At 43.7% G+C, this 16,569-nt stretch overlaps 1 protein-coding gene across 4 annotated transcripts in view; it reads left to right on the top strand.

Annotated features, from left to right (window-relative positions):
* Positions 1-16,569, top strand: part of KDM6A (lysine demethylase 6A) — a 305,237-nt gene that overhangs the window by 166,729 nt on the left and 121,939 nt on the right. For all 4 annotated transcript variants that reach the window (XM_019524155.1, XM_019524154.1, XM_019524156.1 and 1 more), the window contains exon 6: positions 13,475-13,595. In XM_019524155.1, the coding sequence (XP_019379700.1) occupies positions 13,475-13,595 (121 nt within the window). The remainder of the gene's footprint in view (positions 1-13,474; positions 13,596-16,569) is intronic.

The raw sequence follows: 16,569 nt of genomic DNA on the forward strand, positions 1-16,569 counted from the left end.
ACTTGAGCTAGCTCCTTCAGCACTCTCGGATAGAGTTCATCTGGTCCTGCTGACTTGTAGATGTCTGATTTCTTTAATTGATCACACACCAGTTCTACAGCAACAGTAGGAAGGCAGTCATTCCTGCCATGTTCTTTCTGTACCTTATCTGGTGTGATTTTTTTTTCTCTCCCCTTGGCCCAGTGAAATATCAAGGCAAAGTAGTCATTCAGGAGTTCATTTTTCTCCTGAGTGTTGGTAACCAGCTGTCCTGAGTTATTGAGCAATGGCCCCACACTCCCATTTGTTTTCTTCCTGTTCCCTACATAACTAAAGAAGGACTTCTTGTTGTCCTTGATTCCCATTGCTAATCTAAGTTCAGTTGCCGCCTTGGCCTTCCTAATTTGTTCCCTGTAAGTGTGGGCTGCTGTTGTATAGTCTGCCTTGGGGCCTGTCCCTAGCTTCCACTGTTTGTACGCCTCTTACTTCTTTATTAAGAGGGATTTGATTTCCTTGTTTAGCCAAGAGGGCTTCCCAGCCCTTCTGCTACCTTTTCTTTGTATGCAAATGGACTTCCTTTGTGCTTCAAGGATCATGTCCTTAAGGAACGACCACTCTTCATGGACACCTTTTGCCTTTGAAGTATAAGACTGCAACCCGGCTATCAGATTTGTCTGCCTTGTTTCATAGTTGGGTAGGGTCAGAAGGGACTGGAGCAGATCATCAAGTCCGACCCCCTACCATGGCTGGAAAAAGTACTGGGGTGAAACAACCCCAACAAGGTATTCATGTAGCCTCCTCTTAAAGACCCCCAGGCCAGGAGCCAGCACCACTTCACTTGGAAGTTGGTTCCAGATCCTAGCTGCCCTGACAGTGAAGTAGCACTTCCTGATGTCTAGTCTAAATCTACCCTCTGCCAGCTTGTGACCATTATTTCTAGTCACTGCTGGTAGTGCTCGGGGTAACAGGGACTCCCCCAATGCCTGCTAGTCTCCTCTGACTAGTATGTAAAAGGCCACTAGATCCCCCCTCAGCCTTCTCTTGTGGAGGCTGAACAGGTTCAGGTCCCTTAGCCTCTCCTTGTAGGGCCTGCCCTGCTGCCCCCTGATCATGTAAGTGGCCCTCCTCTGGACCCTCTCCTTGTCCACATCCCTCTTGAAGTGCGGCGCCCAGAACTGGACGCAGTACTCCAACTGCAGTCTGGCAAGTGTCGCATAGAGGGGGAGGATCACCTCCTTGGACCTGTTCAAGATGCATCTGTGGATGCATGACAAAGTATGGTTGGTCTTCCTGACTGTATCCCCACACTGCCGGCCCATGTCCATTTTGGCATCAGTAGTGATTCCAAGATCCTTTTCTGCCTCTGCACTGACGAGAAGGGAGTTCCCCAGCATGTGGGTCTGCTGCTGGTTCTTCCTCCCCAGGTGCATCACTTTGCACTTGTCACTGTTGAAACCCATCCTGTTCTTATCCGCCCACCCCTGTAACCTATCTAGGTCTGATAGCAGCTTATTCCTCCGTTCTAGCATGCACATATCCCCCTACATCTTAGTGTCATCAGCAAATTTGACCAGAGTGCTTTTTACCCCCTTGTCCAAGTCACTGATGAAGATGTTGAACAGTGTGGGCCCGAGGACCAAGCCCTGGGGGACCACACTGCCCACATTCCTACAGGTCGAAAATGACTTGCCCACCACCACTCTCAAGGTGTGGCCCTCCAGCCAGTTGGCGACCTATTTGACTGTGTAGGTGTGGACACCACAGTCCCCTAGTTTTTAATGAGAATGGGGTGAGAGACGATGTCGAAGGCCTTCCTAAAGTCCAGAAAGACTATGTCCGCTGCTACCCCTGTGTCTAAAGATTTTGTGACCTGGTCATAGAAGGCCACCAGGTTGATCTGACAGGACCTGCCTCTAATGAACCTGTGTTGGTTGCCCCTAAGCATAACCTCCCCCGCTGGCCTCTCGTGGACATGTGCCAGGATAATTCTCTCAAAAAGCTTACCCAGGATTGAGGTAAGACTAACTGGCCTATAGTTTCCTGGGTCCTTCTTCCTCCTTTTTTTGAAAATGGGAACCACGTTGGCCCTCTTCCAGTCCTCTGGCACCACACCAGAGCACCATGAGTGTTCTTACAGCCGTGCCAGGAGTCCCGTAATGACCTCTGCTAATTCCCTCAGCACTATGTGGTGGAGATAGTCAGGACCAGCTGATTTAAATATGTCCAATCCCTCCAGAAGTTCCCTGACTAGATCCTCAGTGACCCCGGGCTGGGTGCGCTTCCCCTGGGACCTGAGGGGGTCCTGGTGGGGGGGTTGATCTGGTCCCTGCTCAGGAAATTGGAGGCAAAGAAATTGTTAAATAGGTTAGCTTTGTCATCTGGTGTGACGACCAAATTTCCTAGCGTGTCTTGCAGGGGCCCCACGTTACCCGGTACCTTCTTTTTGCCCCTATGTATTTAAAAAAGGACGACTTGTCCTCGATCCAGGTCGCTAGTCCCAGTTCCATCTCCACCTTGGCCTTCCTGACCACCCTCCTGCAGCCCCGTGCAACCGAGGTATAGTCTTCCCTTCCATTGGGAGTATGCCTCAGTTTTAGCTAGGACACTTTCTCGGATGATTTTGGAGAGCCATGGGGACTTTTGCGCCCTCTTGCTCCCTTTGATCTGTGTTGGGATTACCTCCCTTTGGGGTTGGAGGATTGTCTCTTTAAGGAGCAACCACTCTTCGTGGACTCCCGACTCCCCTCTCCTCTGGGACCTCAGTGCTTCCCCGACTATTCTCCTTACGTCATTGAAGTCCGCCTTCCTGAAGTCCAGGGCTGCTGCCTTGCTTTGTAGGCCTTTGCCACCTTGCATTGGATGGTGAATTCCAGCAGGCGATGATCACTGTCGCCCAGGTGATCGAGCACCCACAGCCCCCTCACCAGGTCGTCACCTGTGGCAAGCACCAGGTCCAACAAGGCATCTCTCCTGATGGGGCTGTGCACCTCCTGGGTTAGATGGAGGTCCTGTATTTTGGTTAGGAACCTACGTGAGCAGTCAGACCTGGCTGACTCTTCTTCCCAGCAGATGTCTGGAAAGCTCAGGTAACCCATGATGACATCTTTTGACCTAACTACCTCTGTGAGCTGACTTAAGAATTTCCGGTCTAGCTCTTCCCCTTGGTTGGGTGGTCTGCAGTAGACCCCCACTGTTAAGTCCCTTTTCCCTCGACTTCCTTGTATTCTAACTGACAGATGGTGAACGCAATGGTTTCATGGTTGCTGTCACCCAAGCTACCCTCTGTATTTTAAATCAGTCAGCAGGTCCTTTCCTTTGGCCAGGACCAGGTCTAGGAGAGCATTACCTCTGATTGGCCTGTGCAGGTCCTGAGCCAGAAAGAGCTCTTCAGTGCAGGTTTTGATTCCTTGGGGGACCTTCTAAGAGTTAGCAGTTGTTGTTTAGTTCTTTGGTGTCAAGTCTTCACATTGACAACAGGTTTCTCATCTCTCCCCCTTGCTGCAATATTTATTACCATTTTTTTTCAGTCGCTATGGTTGGAACCAAAGTTTAATAATTACCCCCTTGATTGAGGGGGGAGAGTGATGGATAAGGTGGCCAGGCATCTTGTATTTTTCTGCCGGAGTCCTGAAAGGGAGTGGCAAAAACAGTGCAAAACCAGAGGCCAGAGGGAGTTTGCTTTGAGTCTGGTTATTATTGGCTACTTTGTTGACCTTTTTTTGTTCTTTTGCTGCTATTTTTTTTCTCTGTTTTATCTGTTAGCTTTTCTCTGTCATTTCTCTTTGCTGTCTGAACCAAAATTGCCTTAAGCAAAAAGAAATGTAGGGCTGGGAATAGAAAAGAAAATTAAGACAAATATGGAAATCTATTTTTAGTAATGATCTTTCTGAAAAAGGATGGCAGAGAAAGGGAGCTCCACTTTGTACAGAAGCTGTGTCACCATCAGCTAAGAAATAGTTACTTTTAACAATATGATAGAGATTTCCAGGTAACATTTTTTCTTTCTGCCTTGTTCTGTAACTTGCTCAAATAAGCAGGGAAAGTTGTGCTGCCTTTGCACAAGGGAAACTTGTAGAAAATACAGCTCCAAGTGTATAAAATGAGGAATTCAAAGCTTATACTGAGTGTGGGCTTGTGAAGAAATTCTGTTTAACAATAGCATGAACAGCCTAAGCTATGAAGACACTTACAAAGTAAATATGGTTATTCATAGTTTCATAGTAGCTAGGGTCAAGAGGGACCTGAATAAATCATCTAGCCCAGATTTGTCCAACATGTGGCCCTCCAAGCCATTTTATCTGGCCTGAGGCGCTGCCACCGCAGAGCCAGGGCAGCGACGAGGCGGGCAGGGCTGGCCTGCAGGCCCCGGCTGGCAGTGAGGGGCGGGGAGCTGCTTACCCCTACGGGGCCAGGCTCATCAGTGAGCCGTGTCCTTCCGCTGCTGCCCTGAGGGCTGCATGGCACGGGGCTGCCCCAGCCACGCCTGATTAGACTAGCTGGAGACAGCATGTGTAGCTTGTTCTCTGGCTCCACCCTTTGCTCCTGGCACATGGCCGGGGGAGCTGCAGCATGGCCCGCGCCCTGCCCGCTGTGTGGTGGACGGAGGCATGAGGTAGGTTCCCACGCGGAGCTGGGGGCACCTTGGGGCTGAGCTGGGCCAGGGTGGAGGCATGGGGTAAGTTCCCGCTTGGAGCTGGGGGCACCTTGGGGCTGAGCTGGGCCAGGGCGGAGGCATGGGGTAAGTTCCTGCTTGGAGCTGGGGGCGCTTCGGGGCCGGGCCAGGGTGGACAGAGGCACGGGGTAAGTTCCCATGCAGAGCTGGGGGTGCCTTGGGGCCGGGGTGGACGGAGGTACGGGGTAAGTTCCCGCACAAAGCTGGGGGTGCCTGGGGGTCAGGCTGGGGCTGTGGGGTGCGCGGTTGCAGGAACCCAGCCCAGAGGCTGCATTTGTCCCTCAGACAGGGACATCCAGGATGAAGAGATAAAAGGGAGGGTACGTATGCACACACACGTGCACATACACACATGCATGCATGCTGACGTGTGTGGCAGTGAGGAGAGCTCACATTTTAGTCAAGTGTTTGGTATTATTTCATTCTTGCATTTATATTGTTTTTATTTTGGATTTTAAACCACATTTCCAGACGCATTTCATTGTCACTTTCCTGCAACTTCATTGGTGTCAAAGGTCACGTGACATCATTTCCTGATGTGGTACTACTTCCTGTGAGGTCTTTGAATATGGCTCACCGGCCCACTGGGTGATAAAAAGTTCGTGATCCGGCCCCACCTTCAAAAAGGTTGGACACCCCTGATCTAGCCTGACCCTCTGCCACAGGCAGGAATGAATGCTGGGTTCACAAGACCCCAGACAGGTGATCATCCAACCTCCTCTTGAATTTGCCCAAGGTAGGGGTGAGGACCACCTCCCTGGGAAGTTGGTTCCAGATTTTGGCCACCCTAACTGTAAAAAATGGCCTTCTGATCTCTAACCTAAACCTGTTCTCCATCAGCTTATTACCATTGTTCCTTGTCACCCCAGGTGGTGCTGGAGAGAAAAGGGCTCTACCTATTTGCTGTTGATCTCCCCTGATGAGTTTGTAGGCAGCCACCAGGTCCCCCCTCAGCCTCCTCTCACGAGGCTGAACAGGTTCAGGTCCCTTTGTCTCTCCTCATAGAGAGGGCCTGTCCTGCCCTCTCACCAAGCGGATGGCCCTCCTCTGACCCCTCTCCAGGCTGCGCACATCCCTCTTGAAGTGGGGAGCCCAGTATTACAATTACAAAGTAAATCTGATTCTTTCTAGATGGAAAAAAGGACAAGATCTTAGTAAAGTAAATTAAAAAACCTACTTCAACCGGTATGGTATGGTGAGCAGAGAAATCTGAAATACTAAAAAAGTTTCTTTTTTTTTTCATGACACTGCAATGAATAGGCTTCAGTAGTATATTCACTAACTTTCAGGGCAGATAAATTAGTGATTTTTTTTTTTTAAATAATCAGATTTTTTTATTTAATCTTTAAAAAAACTAAGATTTTTTTGAAAAAATAAACATATATAAAGATAGTTTTAATTTAACATATGTTTGAACTCAAAAATATTGTTGTGCAATATTGATTATAATTTCTAATTATATACTATTTGAGACAATATATTCATGTAACCTTTTCAGAAAAGTTTTATAAATAGGTCACAAGAGGCCATGGACTGTATTAGGGACCCAATCTTACGAGGTTCCCAGAAGCTCCTCTACAGATTAGAAAAGATTTTTTTTAAAAATGCTACCCAGTGGGACTCAGTGGTCAGTCTAGAAGATTTCTTTGATGCTTAGTTTCAGTTGTCAAACTCTGGATTTGTGTGTCCAGAGATAACATCCTTGTTACCAGCAGTATATGGAGATGAGAGAGAACAGACCTGATTACCCACCCGTCAGTTTTCTTGTCTCTCTGCAAGTTTTTTTTTTACAGAGTCTAGCCCTTTCTTGCCTCTTTCTAAAAGTGCAATGTTTCAAGAAGTTAAATGAATAGAGGATTGTTGGGGGTGGAGTGGATTGTGGCAAGGAGTCTGGAGATAAATGCAAGGAGGGAGGGGCAGTAGAAACAAAAGAGAAACATTTTGAGTTGAATATTCCACAAATCCTGAGGGATAAGTTTCTGAGGATAGCCTCTCCATTGACTTGAGAAGTAGTCAGGGAATGGTATTGTAGAAGGGAAAACCTATTATGGCAGTGGGCTTGCCCAGCCATTAAAAAGACCCTGTTTAGAAATATTTTAATGAAGGTTATAGCAAGCAAGAAAGAATGTACTTTTTGTAGAGAATAGTGACTAAATTGAGGCTTCCTGACTTGTGATTTTAAATCATGATTTAAATCAGTTTGATTTAAATCAGATCCACCCTGCTAATTTTGTTTATATGCATAATAATGGATAGTTCCAGTACAGCTTGTCCTAAATATCTTCCTGCTAATTAATGTTATGATGGGTGGTCACAGAGGAAATAGATAAGGGATTCTTATATAGCTCCAACTTCCCTTCCCACCTTGTTGACACCTGCATCTCAAAACCATTAATTGTTTAAATATTGCACTATGAAGATGATCTTTTCAATATCTTTTAATTTTAGTGGTATTAGCTTTTGGGTAGTTAAATTGGTACCAGTGCATGATTCAAAGTAATTTTAATTTTTGGTCTTGACAAATTTAAAGCTCATTTTCCTGCATTAGATGTAGATTATATCACAATTTGGATTTGTGAATTTGGTAGCTGTTTAATCTTTTGTCAACTCTTGATAGGTTGGCCAATAGCTAGTGTCTTTTCCAGGTTAATCTTCATAGGTCATCTTGTTCAGATGACATAGACAGAAAGACAGTGAGTGCACTTGGAAAGGAAGTATTGGGCTAGAAAGAAGAAATTGCATCATGTTTTTTTGAGTTACTGTGCTTTTGCTCTGCAAAAACAGAATCAGATTTTTGGCTGCTGGTATCTGTGTAGACTTCTGTTCCTGTTCGTGGGGCAGTTCATATTTACTGAAGTTATTATATGAGGTAGGAGCCCTTCACCCTTCATTCTATCATTTGGACAGATATTTTCCCACTCTGAAGGCTTTTACAGAGGAGAATGAAATCTATACTAATGAAGATCAGCATGGGAAAGCTCAGATAAAGACAATGATGAGCCTCATCTCTTAGGGAAGCATTTGTTTCTTGAAGCTGTTTGTTTAAGCGGAGGCTTCTGTATATTTGACGTAGATTGTCAAGTTATCATTTAGTAACTAATCTTCCATTGCTTGGTCACAGTACATTTTCTGACTGCCCCAGGTCTTTTGTGACCCATTTCCATTTGGCTGCAGTCCTGAATGGGTATCAGAAATTGATTTGGTGTATTGATGGATGATTTTTTACTGCTAAATAAATACTGAATGTTCATACTGGTATGACTAGATCACTTTTCATTTGATGCCATGAAACGTGTTGCTGTTGAATAGTATGCTGTTTGTCTAAGAATGAGTGTTTATAAGTAACACGCAATACAAAAAAATACCATCATTCATGGTTTTGTATATACAGTCATTTACTGTATATAATTTAACATTTTATATAGAGAGATATATTGGTTTCCCATTTTAAAAAGCAATTGAATATCATATTTACTTGAATACAATATGAGGTGGGTGTCCATCCCCCTGCACCCCTCCAAACTTCATTAAATACATTGTCTGTCATTAAACTGCTGCCAAAATAACGTGTGTTCAGTAATGGAAACCAACTATATTGTTGATTAAATGCAGCCAACACTGAACATGACTATAAAATAAATAAATGGCATATGTTGGGCACATGCTGTGATAGGAAGATAATATAAAAACTGATTTAGAAAGGATAGGCAAAGAAGTAACAAGACAGGAGATTGCATATGATGAGAAGAAATGGAAGGCCTTAGTTAAGGCAGTTACAGGCTCTTGATGCCTGTGAAATCAGTTAGATGAAATTTCCCACCTAAAATGCTCATCTACGCTGAAAGACAAGTCTAGGACCTCACTGACATTTCTAATGTGAGAACAACACAAACTTAAACAAATTTGATAATTAAACAGTTTTTTCTGTATTTATAACCAGAACTGTCTTTTGACTTACTCAACTTTACGTACTCACGAAAGTTGAAATTCTTTGCCCAATTATGCTAATCCATCAGGATTTGCTGTTTGACCTGAAAGGCACTTGAATTCCTTAGTTCAACTCAAGTATCGTAAAGGACCCCCATCCCTAAGCTGTCAAAATATGGGCCTGGGATCCTAAGTTTAGTTGAGGAAAATTGTTTTCTATATATCAGTATCAATAATTTTATGAATAAATTGAAAAGAAAATTTTCCCATTAACAATAAAGCAGTTTGGTTTTGAAGTAACAAAAAAGTATGTTTCTTTTAAAAAAAAAAAAAAAAAAAATCCACTTTTAGCCTTTGGCAGCTCCTTTTAAAATTTTAAATACATTTAAAAAAAAATCTTCAGACATTTTTCCTAGGCGGGCTTTCTAAACTTGGTAAAGGATGCTTTCTACCCCCTATCACCTCAGCTTTTTCCCACAACACACACTTTCCCTCATGAAAACATCTGTGAACAGGATTCTTGAGTCCTCTCTGCTTGTATAGTTACAGGAAGGTTTTTGTGCAGTGCAAGGAAAGAAGAAAAGGAAGGGCTTGCATAGCCTCCGCTTAAGAAAACACGCTGGCCAGTCTTTACATCTTGTTTTTATCCTTCATATTCTTTAGTTGGGTCAGGAATTACTGTAGCTTCTTTACCCTGCTGCTTCTCTCTCTTCCTATAACGGTGCTGGTCATGGCACCTGTTTCCCTGTTATGTCCACCTCTATTTAGCTCAGTTGATTAAACAAGACACAAGTGGGGAGAGAAGCAACTCACCCACTCTTTTCCTCCTTCCCGTGAATAGTTTCATTGGTAGTCAAATACAATTAGAATTTAGAGTAAAATTCGGGTACTAGAAATTTCATACCTGGTCTACAACATAATTGGCTCACATGATCTTACATGACAAACATAGTTGTTAAAAGGATTTTTCCCACCCACTTGATTTAAAGCCCACCTTTAGTTCCTATGAGGCCTGGGACTGAGACACGAATTCTTTTCTACCTCCAGACACATCTACATGTGCCCTTACGGCGCCATTGTTACTATGCTGTGCCAGCGGCGCACAGTTATTTTTAGCAACTACGTTGCTGTAGCAATGCACTATAGCAAGGGAGCACATTGCTATGACGATGTAACGTCATGGTTTTTGCCCACTGACGCTACATCGCTGTAATGCGTTGCTATGGCAACATAGCATCTCATATAGACATGCCTCCTGTCTCTGAATCCAACTTAGGCCTGTCTTAATTAGAAAATTATTCTAGATTATGCTATTTCGAACAGTCAGTTTAACTTGATACAGTGTTTAAATAGGACTTAAACTGTGCAAAGGGATAAGCTGTGGTTCATATGATGCATTTGGCTATAATTACATCCTGCTTAAGCCAATAGATTCCCCCCAACCAGTGGGACCTCAGTGTTAAATGTGATATATGTTTACTTTTCTGGCTTTGCATTAGTTGTCATCTTTTACCTTTTTGTAAAGTGTTTTTTCTCTTAAGTAGGAATCTTAGTTTTTTTGTAATTTATGTATATAAAAATTTTCAAACTGTAATTACAACCTAATCTTTATGCTGTGGTTTAACTCGTGTACTAAGCATCAAATTGTGTATTGAATAAAATTTCCTTAGATCAGACATAAAGTGCAATTGTTGTGGTTTAGCTTATTGTCAGAAATTTAGATGTCTGTAATAATTGCTAACTTAACTTGGGTAAGAGCATGGACTGCCTCATTCTAAGACTAAGCAAATTAATTAGGATTAATTTTTTTTAGAAGTTTATGAAGTTGTATATAAGCTTAGGCACTATATTGCCTCAGTTACATAAGCACATAGAACTGGGATAGGCCTAGGCACACCTTCAGGAAAGATAAAAATAGGTAAATGAATCCCAAATGTAAGATCATAAAATATATAATATGAATTAATATACAAAGTCAAATATGCTAACCAAAATAAATGGAAATTGGAAGAAGATAATATCTCTTGTGTTGAAAAAGTTCGTAGTAGAAACATGACATGTAAGTTGACTAGCAAGTCAACATTTTGGCCTACCTGTTTGGATGATGATGCTTTAAAAAAAAGGTGAATGTGCAATTATGTGGGAGTTAATAACTAAATGCATGTTATTATTTTTAATATAAATAATTAATACGTTTTATTTATCATTCATATAGCTCCAATGCAGGGTTAAATTAGTGGTAAAAATGTTTTTCACCCGCATTCTGAACAGTAGGTGGTTGTGATGGGGGAAATTACAGAGTATATAGCTGGGCAGCTTTCAGGGTGAAGCTGTTGCAAAAAGTGAGGCACATTTGGGCGGCAGCTGAGTAGCTGGCAGGAAGAAGAGAGACATCTTTAAGTGCGGGTGAATGGGGCAACTGAAAGAATCATGGATAATCATGTCCTCCCACTCTTCACTGCCATTGCTACTCCCAGGTAGTGTAAAGAGCAGGGATCCTGGTTTTCTCTCTATAAAAATCACAAATTCTCTAACACCCCCAAAATCTGCATTTTTTTCACTATTAAAATGAAACACTACAATATATATTGGTATCAATTAAACACACTTTTATTGATTTATAATTTGAAAGCAATTTGGAAGCCTACCATTGCCTCAATCATTATAATAAAATTGGATGCCTATACATGTGCAATGATGCTGCTCTGACATTCTGTAATTGCATTAATTGAGTTAATGTAATTACATTAATCAATTAATCAAGTCTACTGAAGCGTGGTAATTACTGTGCTCCAGCAGACTCCAGTGTCCCATGTTTTAGCATCCCCTTGCTGAAAAATGGCAATAGAGGTGCTTTAACTAAAGTTTGTTCAATGAGCTTTACTTAAAGTGCCCCCACCGCCATTTTTCAGCATGGGGATGCTGATATACAAGACACTCACTCTCTAATTAATGCCTGGAGACTACAGGAGATAGGGGCCAAGGGCCTGGTGCTACAGGAGTGCAGCCATAGCGCTTCAAGAGCCTGGCAGACAGAGGCAAGGGCCCAGAGACTGGAGGTGGTAGATGGTTGCTAGTGCCTCAAAGCCAGGTCTGAAGCAGCAGGCCTAGGCTAAAAGGCCTATTGAGGGTAAAGGTGGGGAGGCTGAGGCCCTAACTGAAGGAACAATGAGCTTGGAGCGTAGTGTAGGGGAGAAAGTGCCATGCAAATTGCCCCTAAGGCTACAGGTGCCCTATAGGGGCCTTGTCAAGTCAGAAGGGAACTGTTAGGATTGAGGCTCGCTGAGGCTTGTTGGTAGCCTCCCTCACTCCTTTTAACAGTAAGATCAAGCCATGGCAGGTAAGCAAACTATAGAGAGAGAGGCCATAGAGTTTCAGCCAGACAGGAGCTGCAGTCCTACTGAAAGGTGTCTCGGCTGCCCCAGTGGTTTTGCAACCGGTTACAACATGTGTAACAACTCATAAATTCTAAATACTGATATATTTTGGCATTGAATTTTGGTTATTTTATTATGGAAAATCAGAACCTAGGATACAGGTCCAGCTGGGCCCCACCCCCAGTGCTGAGCAGTTTTGACACGCTAGTGCCCTGCACATGCCGTTGCCCCTCACTCCCAAGCCACAGCCCCCAACCTCTCCCCCCCCCCCACACCAGCCCTGCTGGTGCCCCTCACTCCCAAGCCACAGCCCCCAACCTCTCCCCCCCCCCCACACCAGCCCTGCTGGTGCCCCTCACTCCCAAGCCACAGCCCCCAACCTCTCCCCCCCCCCCACACCAGCCCTGCTGGTGCCCCTCACTCCCAACCCTCTGTCCCTTGCCCCCAGCCCACCGGTATATGAGCAAAAGAAAAGGTGTGTGGGGAACAGTGTGGGTATATGGGGAAGCAGGTTTTGGGGAGTGGTGACAGGTCAGGGGACAGTGGTGGCACAGGCAATACATGGGGCACATGCCCCCCAGATTTCTGCACCCACAGAAGGTGCAGCCCAGAGCTGCATCTGAGCCAGACCAGCTCCAAGCAGGTACCACCTTTCGTCCAACAGGCAGGACCCAGTACAGTAGGGAGTACTGCACCACCCTGGTTACCAAGGTGAGGTAGCCCACAGCTGCTGGGTGTGCAGGAGGTGCCTTACCTTGGCAGCCATGGTGGTGCAGTGTTTCCTTCCACACCAGGTCCTGTCCGCTGTGTTAGAGGCAGCTCTTGCCCAGCTGCATCCCTGCACCCCACTGTGGGTGCAGAAATTTAGGGGGGGCATGTGCATCCCCACACACACATTGTCTGTGGTCCCCTGCCCTCCCCCCCACTGGCTTACCTGCAGGGAGCTGCTTTCTACCACACTGCCTGATTTCCATGTACATCTGTGTGTGCACAAGTGCACGTGGTGCTCCCTGTATCCCATTCTCTCCAGCTCCAGCAGCCCCTTGCAGGCTGGCACAGTTTCAGCCTGCAAAGGGAAACCTGCAGTTTCCCACATTTTTCTGCTTTAAAGGAGGAAATATGCATTTTTCCATGGTGCACACAACCTTGAGTCCCTGGTAATCAGTGGGTAACAGGAGCAGTGCAAGCAGTTGGCTGTAGATCTGGTAATAAGTGTATCTGGTAATGAGATGCATTAATATAGGCAGTAAATAATTTAATTTATCCTAATGAGTGGAAGAGGATGACCTTCTATAAGAGATATGTGGACTGCTGGGATGGTTAGTAGTACAGATTTTAACGCACATAATGAAAACTGATTCCACAGAAATGGGAAGTTATCATATTCCAAATACCTGATCATGATGTGTTCATCTCTAACAAAATATTCTGATTGCATATTTTACTGTGATATAACCACACTGATTAAAGAGTAACATTGCAGTAAATATTGAAATTTTTTAATGTGTTTATTTTTCAGGGCAATTAAAGCATTTCAGGAGGCGCTTTATGTTGATCCCAGCTTTTGTCGAGCCAAGGAAATTCATTTGCGACTTGGGCTTTTGTTCAAAGTGAATACAGACTATGAGTCTAGTTTAAAGGTAGGTTGAAACACATTAAGTTCTGTTTAGCAATTATTGCAAAATTCATTGCATTAAAAATGGCAAGGAATTTGTTAGGTTTGCATTGGTAGTACAGTGCCAACTTTGGAAATACAAATATTCTTGTCTGCAGTATTCTAGCAAATCTTGATACTCAGAGGTAATAGGAAGGTTTGGAGGGTTCCAGAGAGAATTAAAGCTTCAGGTGGGCACTGAACTCCTTCACCAGACTAATTTAGTGGATTGTGCAATGATCTAAGTTTATAATCCTAACTAAAGTACTACATTATAAGGGATGCAGGGAAAGCAAAGGAAGGGATAAGGAAGACGGAGAAAAGACAGGAAAAATTGGCAGTATGGATGTTTAGAGCCCTTCCTTTCTCCTCTATGTATGATACACATACAGACAAAAGTTCCTAATGTCTGAAACACCTGTTAAGCAGTTATTGTCTGACCAATTAGAAACTGTTTATTAGTATACAATACCTTTTTCTCTATTTCTTTTTCTATTACTGTAGCTCTTCCTTTGTTTTTTTTTCCATTTATTCTCTTCCATCTTGCCTTGTTCTCTAGTTTTTGTTTTTCTTCCTCCTCCCCCCAGTTCCTCTTCTTACCTGTTTTTAGCTAATACTGTAGGACAGAATTTTAGTCTTCAAATATACCTGTACTGGAAGTAGGGAGCATTCTTTACAGGAACTTCATGCTATGCAGTGAAATCTATAAGGAAAGAGGGTTTTTTTAAGATGAGGTATAATTTTATCATTTACATTTCTGCATATTAAACTCTCTTGATTTTTATATATGTACCTGTTCATTTCTCTTTTGTCCTATCTAGCTCCTCTTGAAACCAAAAGAAAGCCATTGAAATCTGGAACACCACAAATGTTTAAGAACTACTATGTTTTCTTGTTCCTGACAGTTTACTTTCCCTCAGCTTTTCAGTGAGGGTGCTGTCTAAAGTAGGGGTGACCAAACCTCCAGCATGTATGACATGGCAGATCATGTAGGGGGCAGGGAGCATAGCAGCTGATAGGTCAGGGAGCACAGGGCAGGGAGTAGAAAGCAGAGCAGCAGTTGGGTTGGCAGAGGGGTTTGGAGTGGAACTCAGGGAGGATGTGGGCCTAATTTGTGTGTCCCCTGTTTAAAAACAAATTTAAAAAACCCCCAAAAACAGTTGGCCCCCCACTGCTATAAAGCATAGTCAGCAGCCTAGGGCAGGGTTTAATGCAGTGGTTCTCAACCAGGTTGCCACAAGACCCACTCCAGGGTATTGTGATATGGGCACTGCTGTGGTCATATAAAACTGTCCTGTATGCAGGGCTAAAGCCTGTGTGCCTTCCTGCTGCACGAGGCCTGTCTGATAAACCTAAAGCAAAAGAAAACTGGCTTGGGCTGTAGTCCTTCCTGGTCCAGACCATCACCCCTCACAACTCTACCCATACACCTCTGCTTCCTGGGTGGGGACCAGGAAAGGCTACAGACCAAGCCAGCTCTGTTTTTGCTTTAGGATTATCAAAGAACCTTAATGCAAGAGGAGTGTGCACACGTCACAGCCCTTCCCAGGATGGCTGAACAGCAGGTACCTGGGGAGGTAGAAGCACCTGAGTTAAGTTGAAGCAGCACCAACAGTGGTTCTCAACCAGGGTACTGCCATAATCAAATAAGTGGTGTTGGGGTGCTGTGACTGAAAAGGTTGAGAGCCACTGGTTTACTGGATCATTGATCAAAGAAGCCATTCTGCTTCAACCTTATAAAACAGTAAAACATTTCTCTAATCAGATTTCTTCTTCTTGCCCAGAGGAAATATCCTAGGTCATGAGCCTCAGGCAGATTTGGGTGCTCTAATTAGAGGAAGAGGATCACAGTGTGTGCATAGAAGTACTATACAGTGTGAGATAGCAAACCAAGGCCAGGAAGGGGGTGTAAAGATTTGGAAGATCAGGGGTTGGCTTTGTTACTGTAGCACTTTACCACATTCATTTATGCTTGGAGCATGAATGTGGAGGTGAATCCTGCATGCTCAGATCAAGAAAAGGAGGGAAGGCTGGAGAAACTTTTGTTTTGGGCATAGACCACCTTGGATTAAATATACAAGGTAGTATTATAATTTTTAATTAAGCAGTGGAAGAAATTTGAATATTTCACTTTTAGCAAAACAAAGATGATCTACATATAGAGAAAGAAATTTAAACCCTGCTCCACCGTCAAATGCATCATTGAATTGAGCGTTGAAATAACAAGGGTAGTGGATATGTTGCAGAACTGAAAAATACTTTATAAGCCATGTACTGTGTTTAAACCATTTTAACTTGACAGAATTAAAATGCCTGATTTTTAAGGATTCAAAACATACCAAATACTAAGGTTCTAATGCCTTGTGGGGATGTAGGTATGAGCTTGGAGTTGGCTCAGACTATTTAAATAAAACAGAAACAAATCACAACTGTTCAGTAATGGCAGAATTATAACTTTTCTACTGCTTTTTATGACAAATGATTGAACCATTAAAAAAAGAAAAAAAAACTTACCCAGGACAGAGCAGAGATCTTTCAAAGCAAAATTACCCTGAAGAAAAAAGTTTGAGCATTGTAAATAACTGGAAAAAAGTTTATTAGAAAAAAAAATGCTTTAGCCTTGTTACATGCTTCAGTATTTTCCAACCATGTTTGAGCCAAGCTATGAAGGAGACTTGCAAAGTCCTCATAACTGTTGGGAACTTCATGATCTGATATCCAAAGCTGCTAAATATCTATGACTCATGTATTCTGCTGGAGCTTCACCTACAGAGCCCTTAGCACAGAGGTGTGACAATGTGGCCAGGTACCTAGACCAGCTGCCACACACAGCAGATGTGGCAACTCCCAGTTACCACTGCCACTGCTGCCACACTCTTATCCCATGGTGACAAGTTTGGGGTTCTTTTCTGTGTATCTACCTGCCCCCTTTATCTCTCTCCTCCCTCCTGGTCCTTGCC

Source organism: Gavialis gangeticus, unplaced genomic scaffold (assembly GCF_001723915.1).
Source record: "Gavialis gangeticus isolate Ggan-Ray unplaced genomic scaffold, GavGan_comp1, whole genome shotgun sequence".
NCBI lineage: Eukaryota > Metazoa > Chordata > Crocodylia > Gavialidae > Gavialis > Gavialis gangeticus.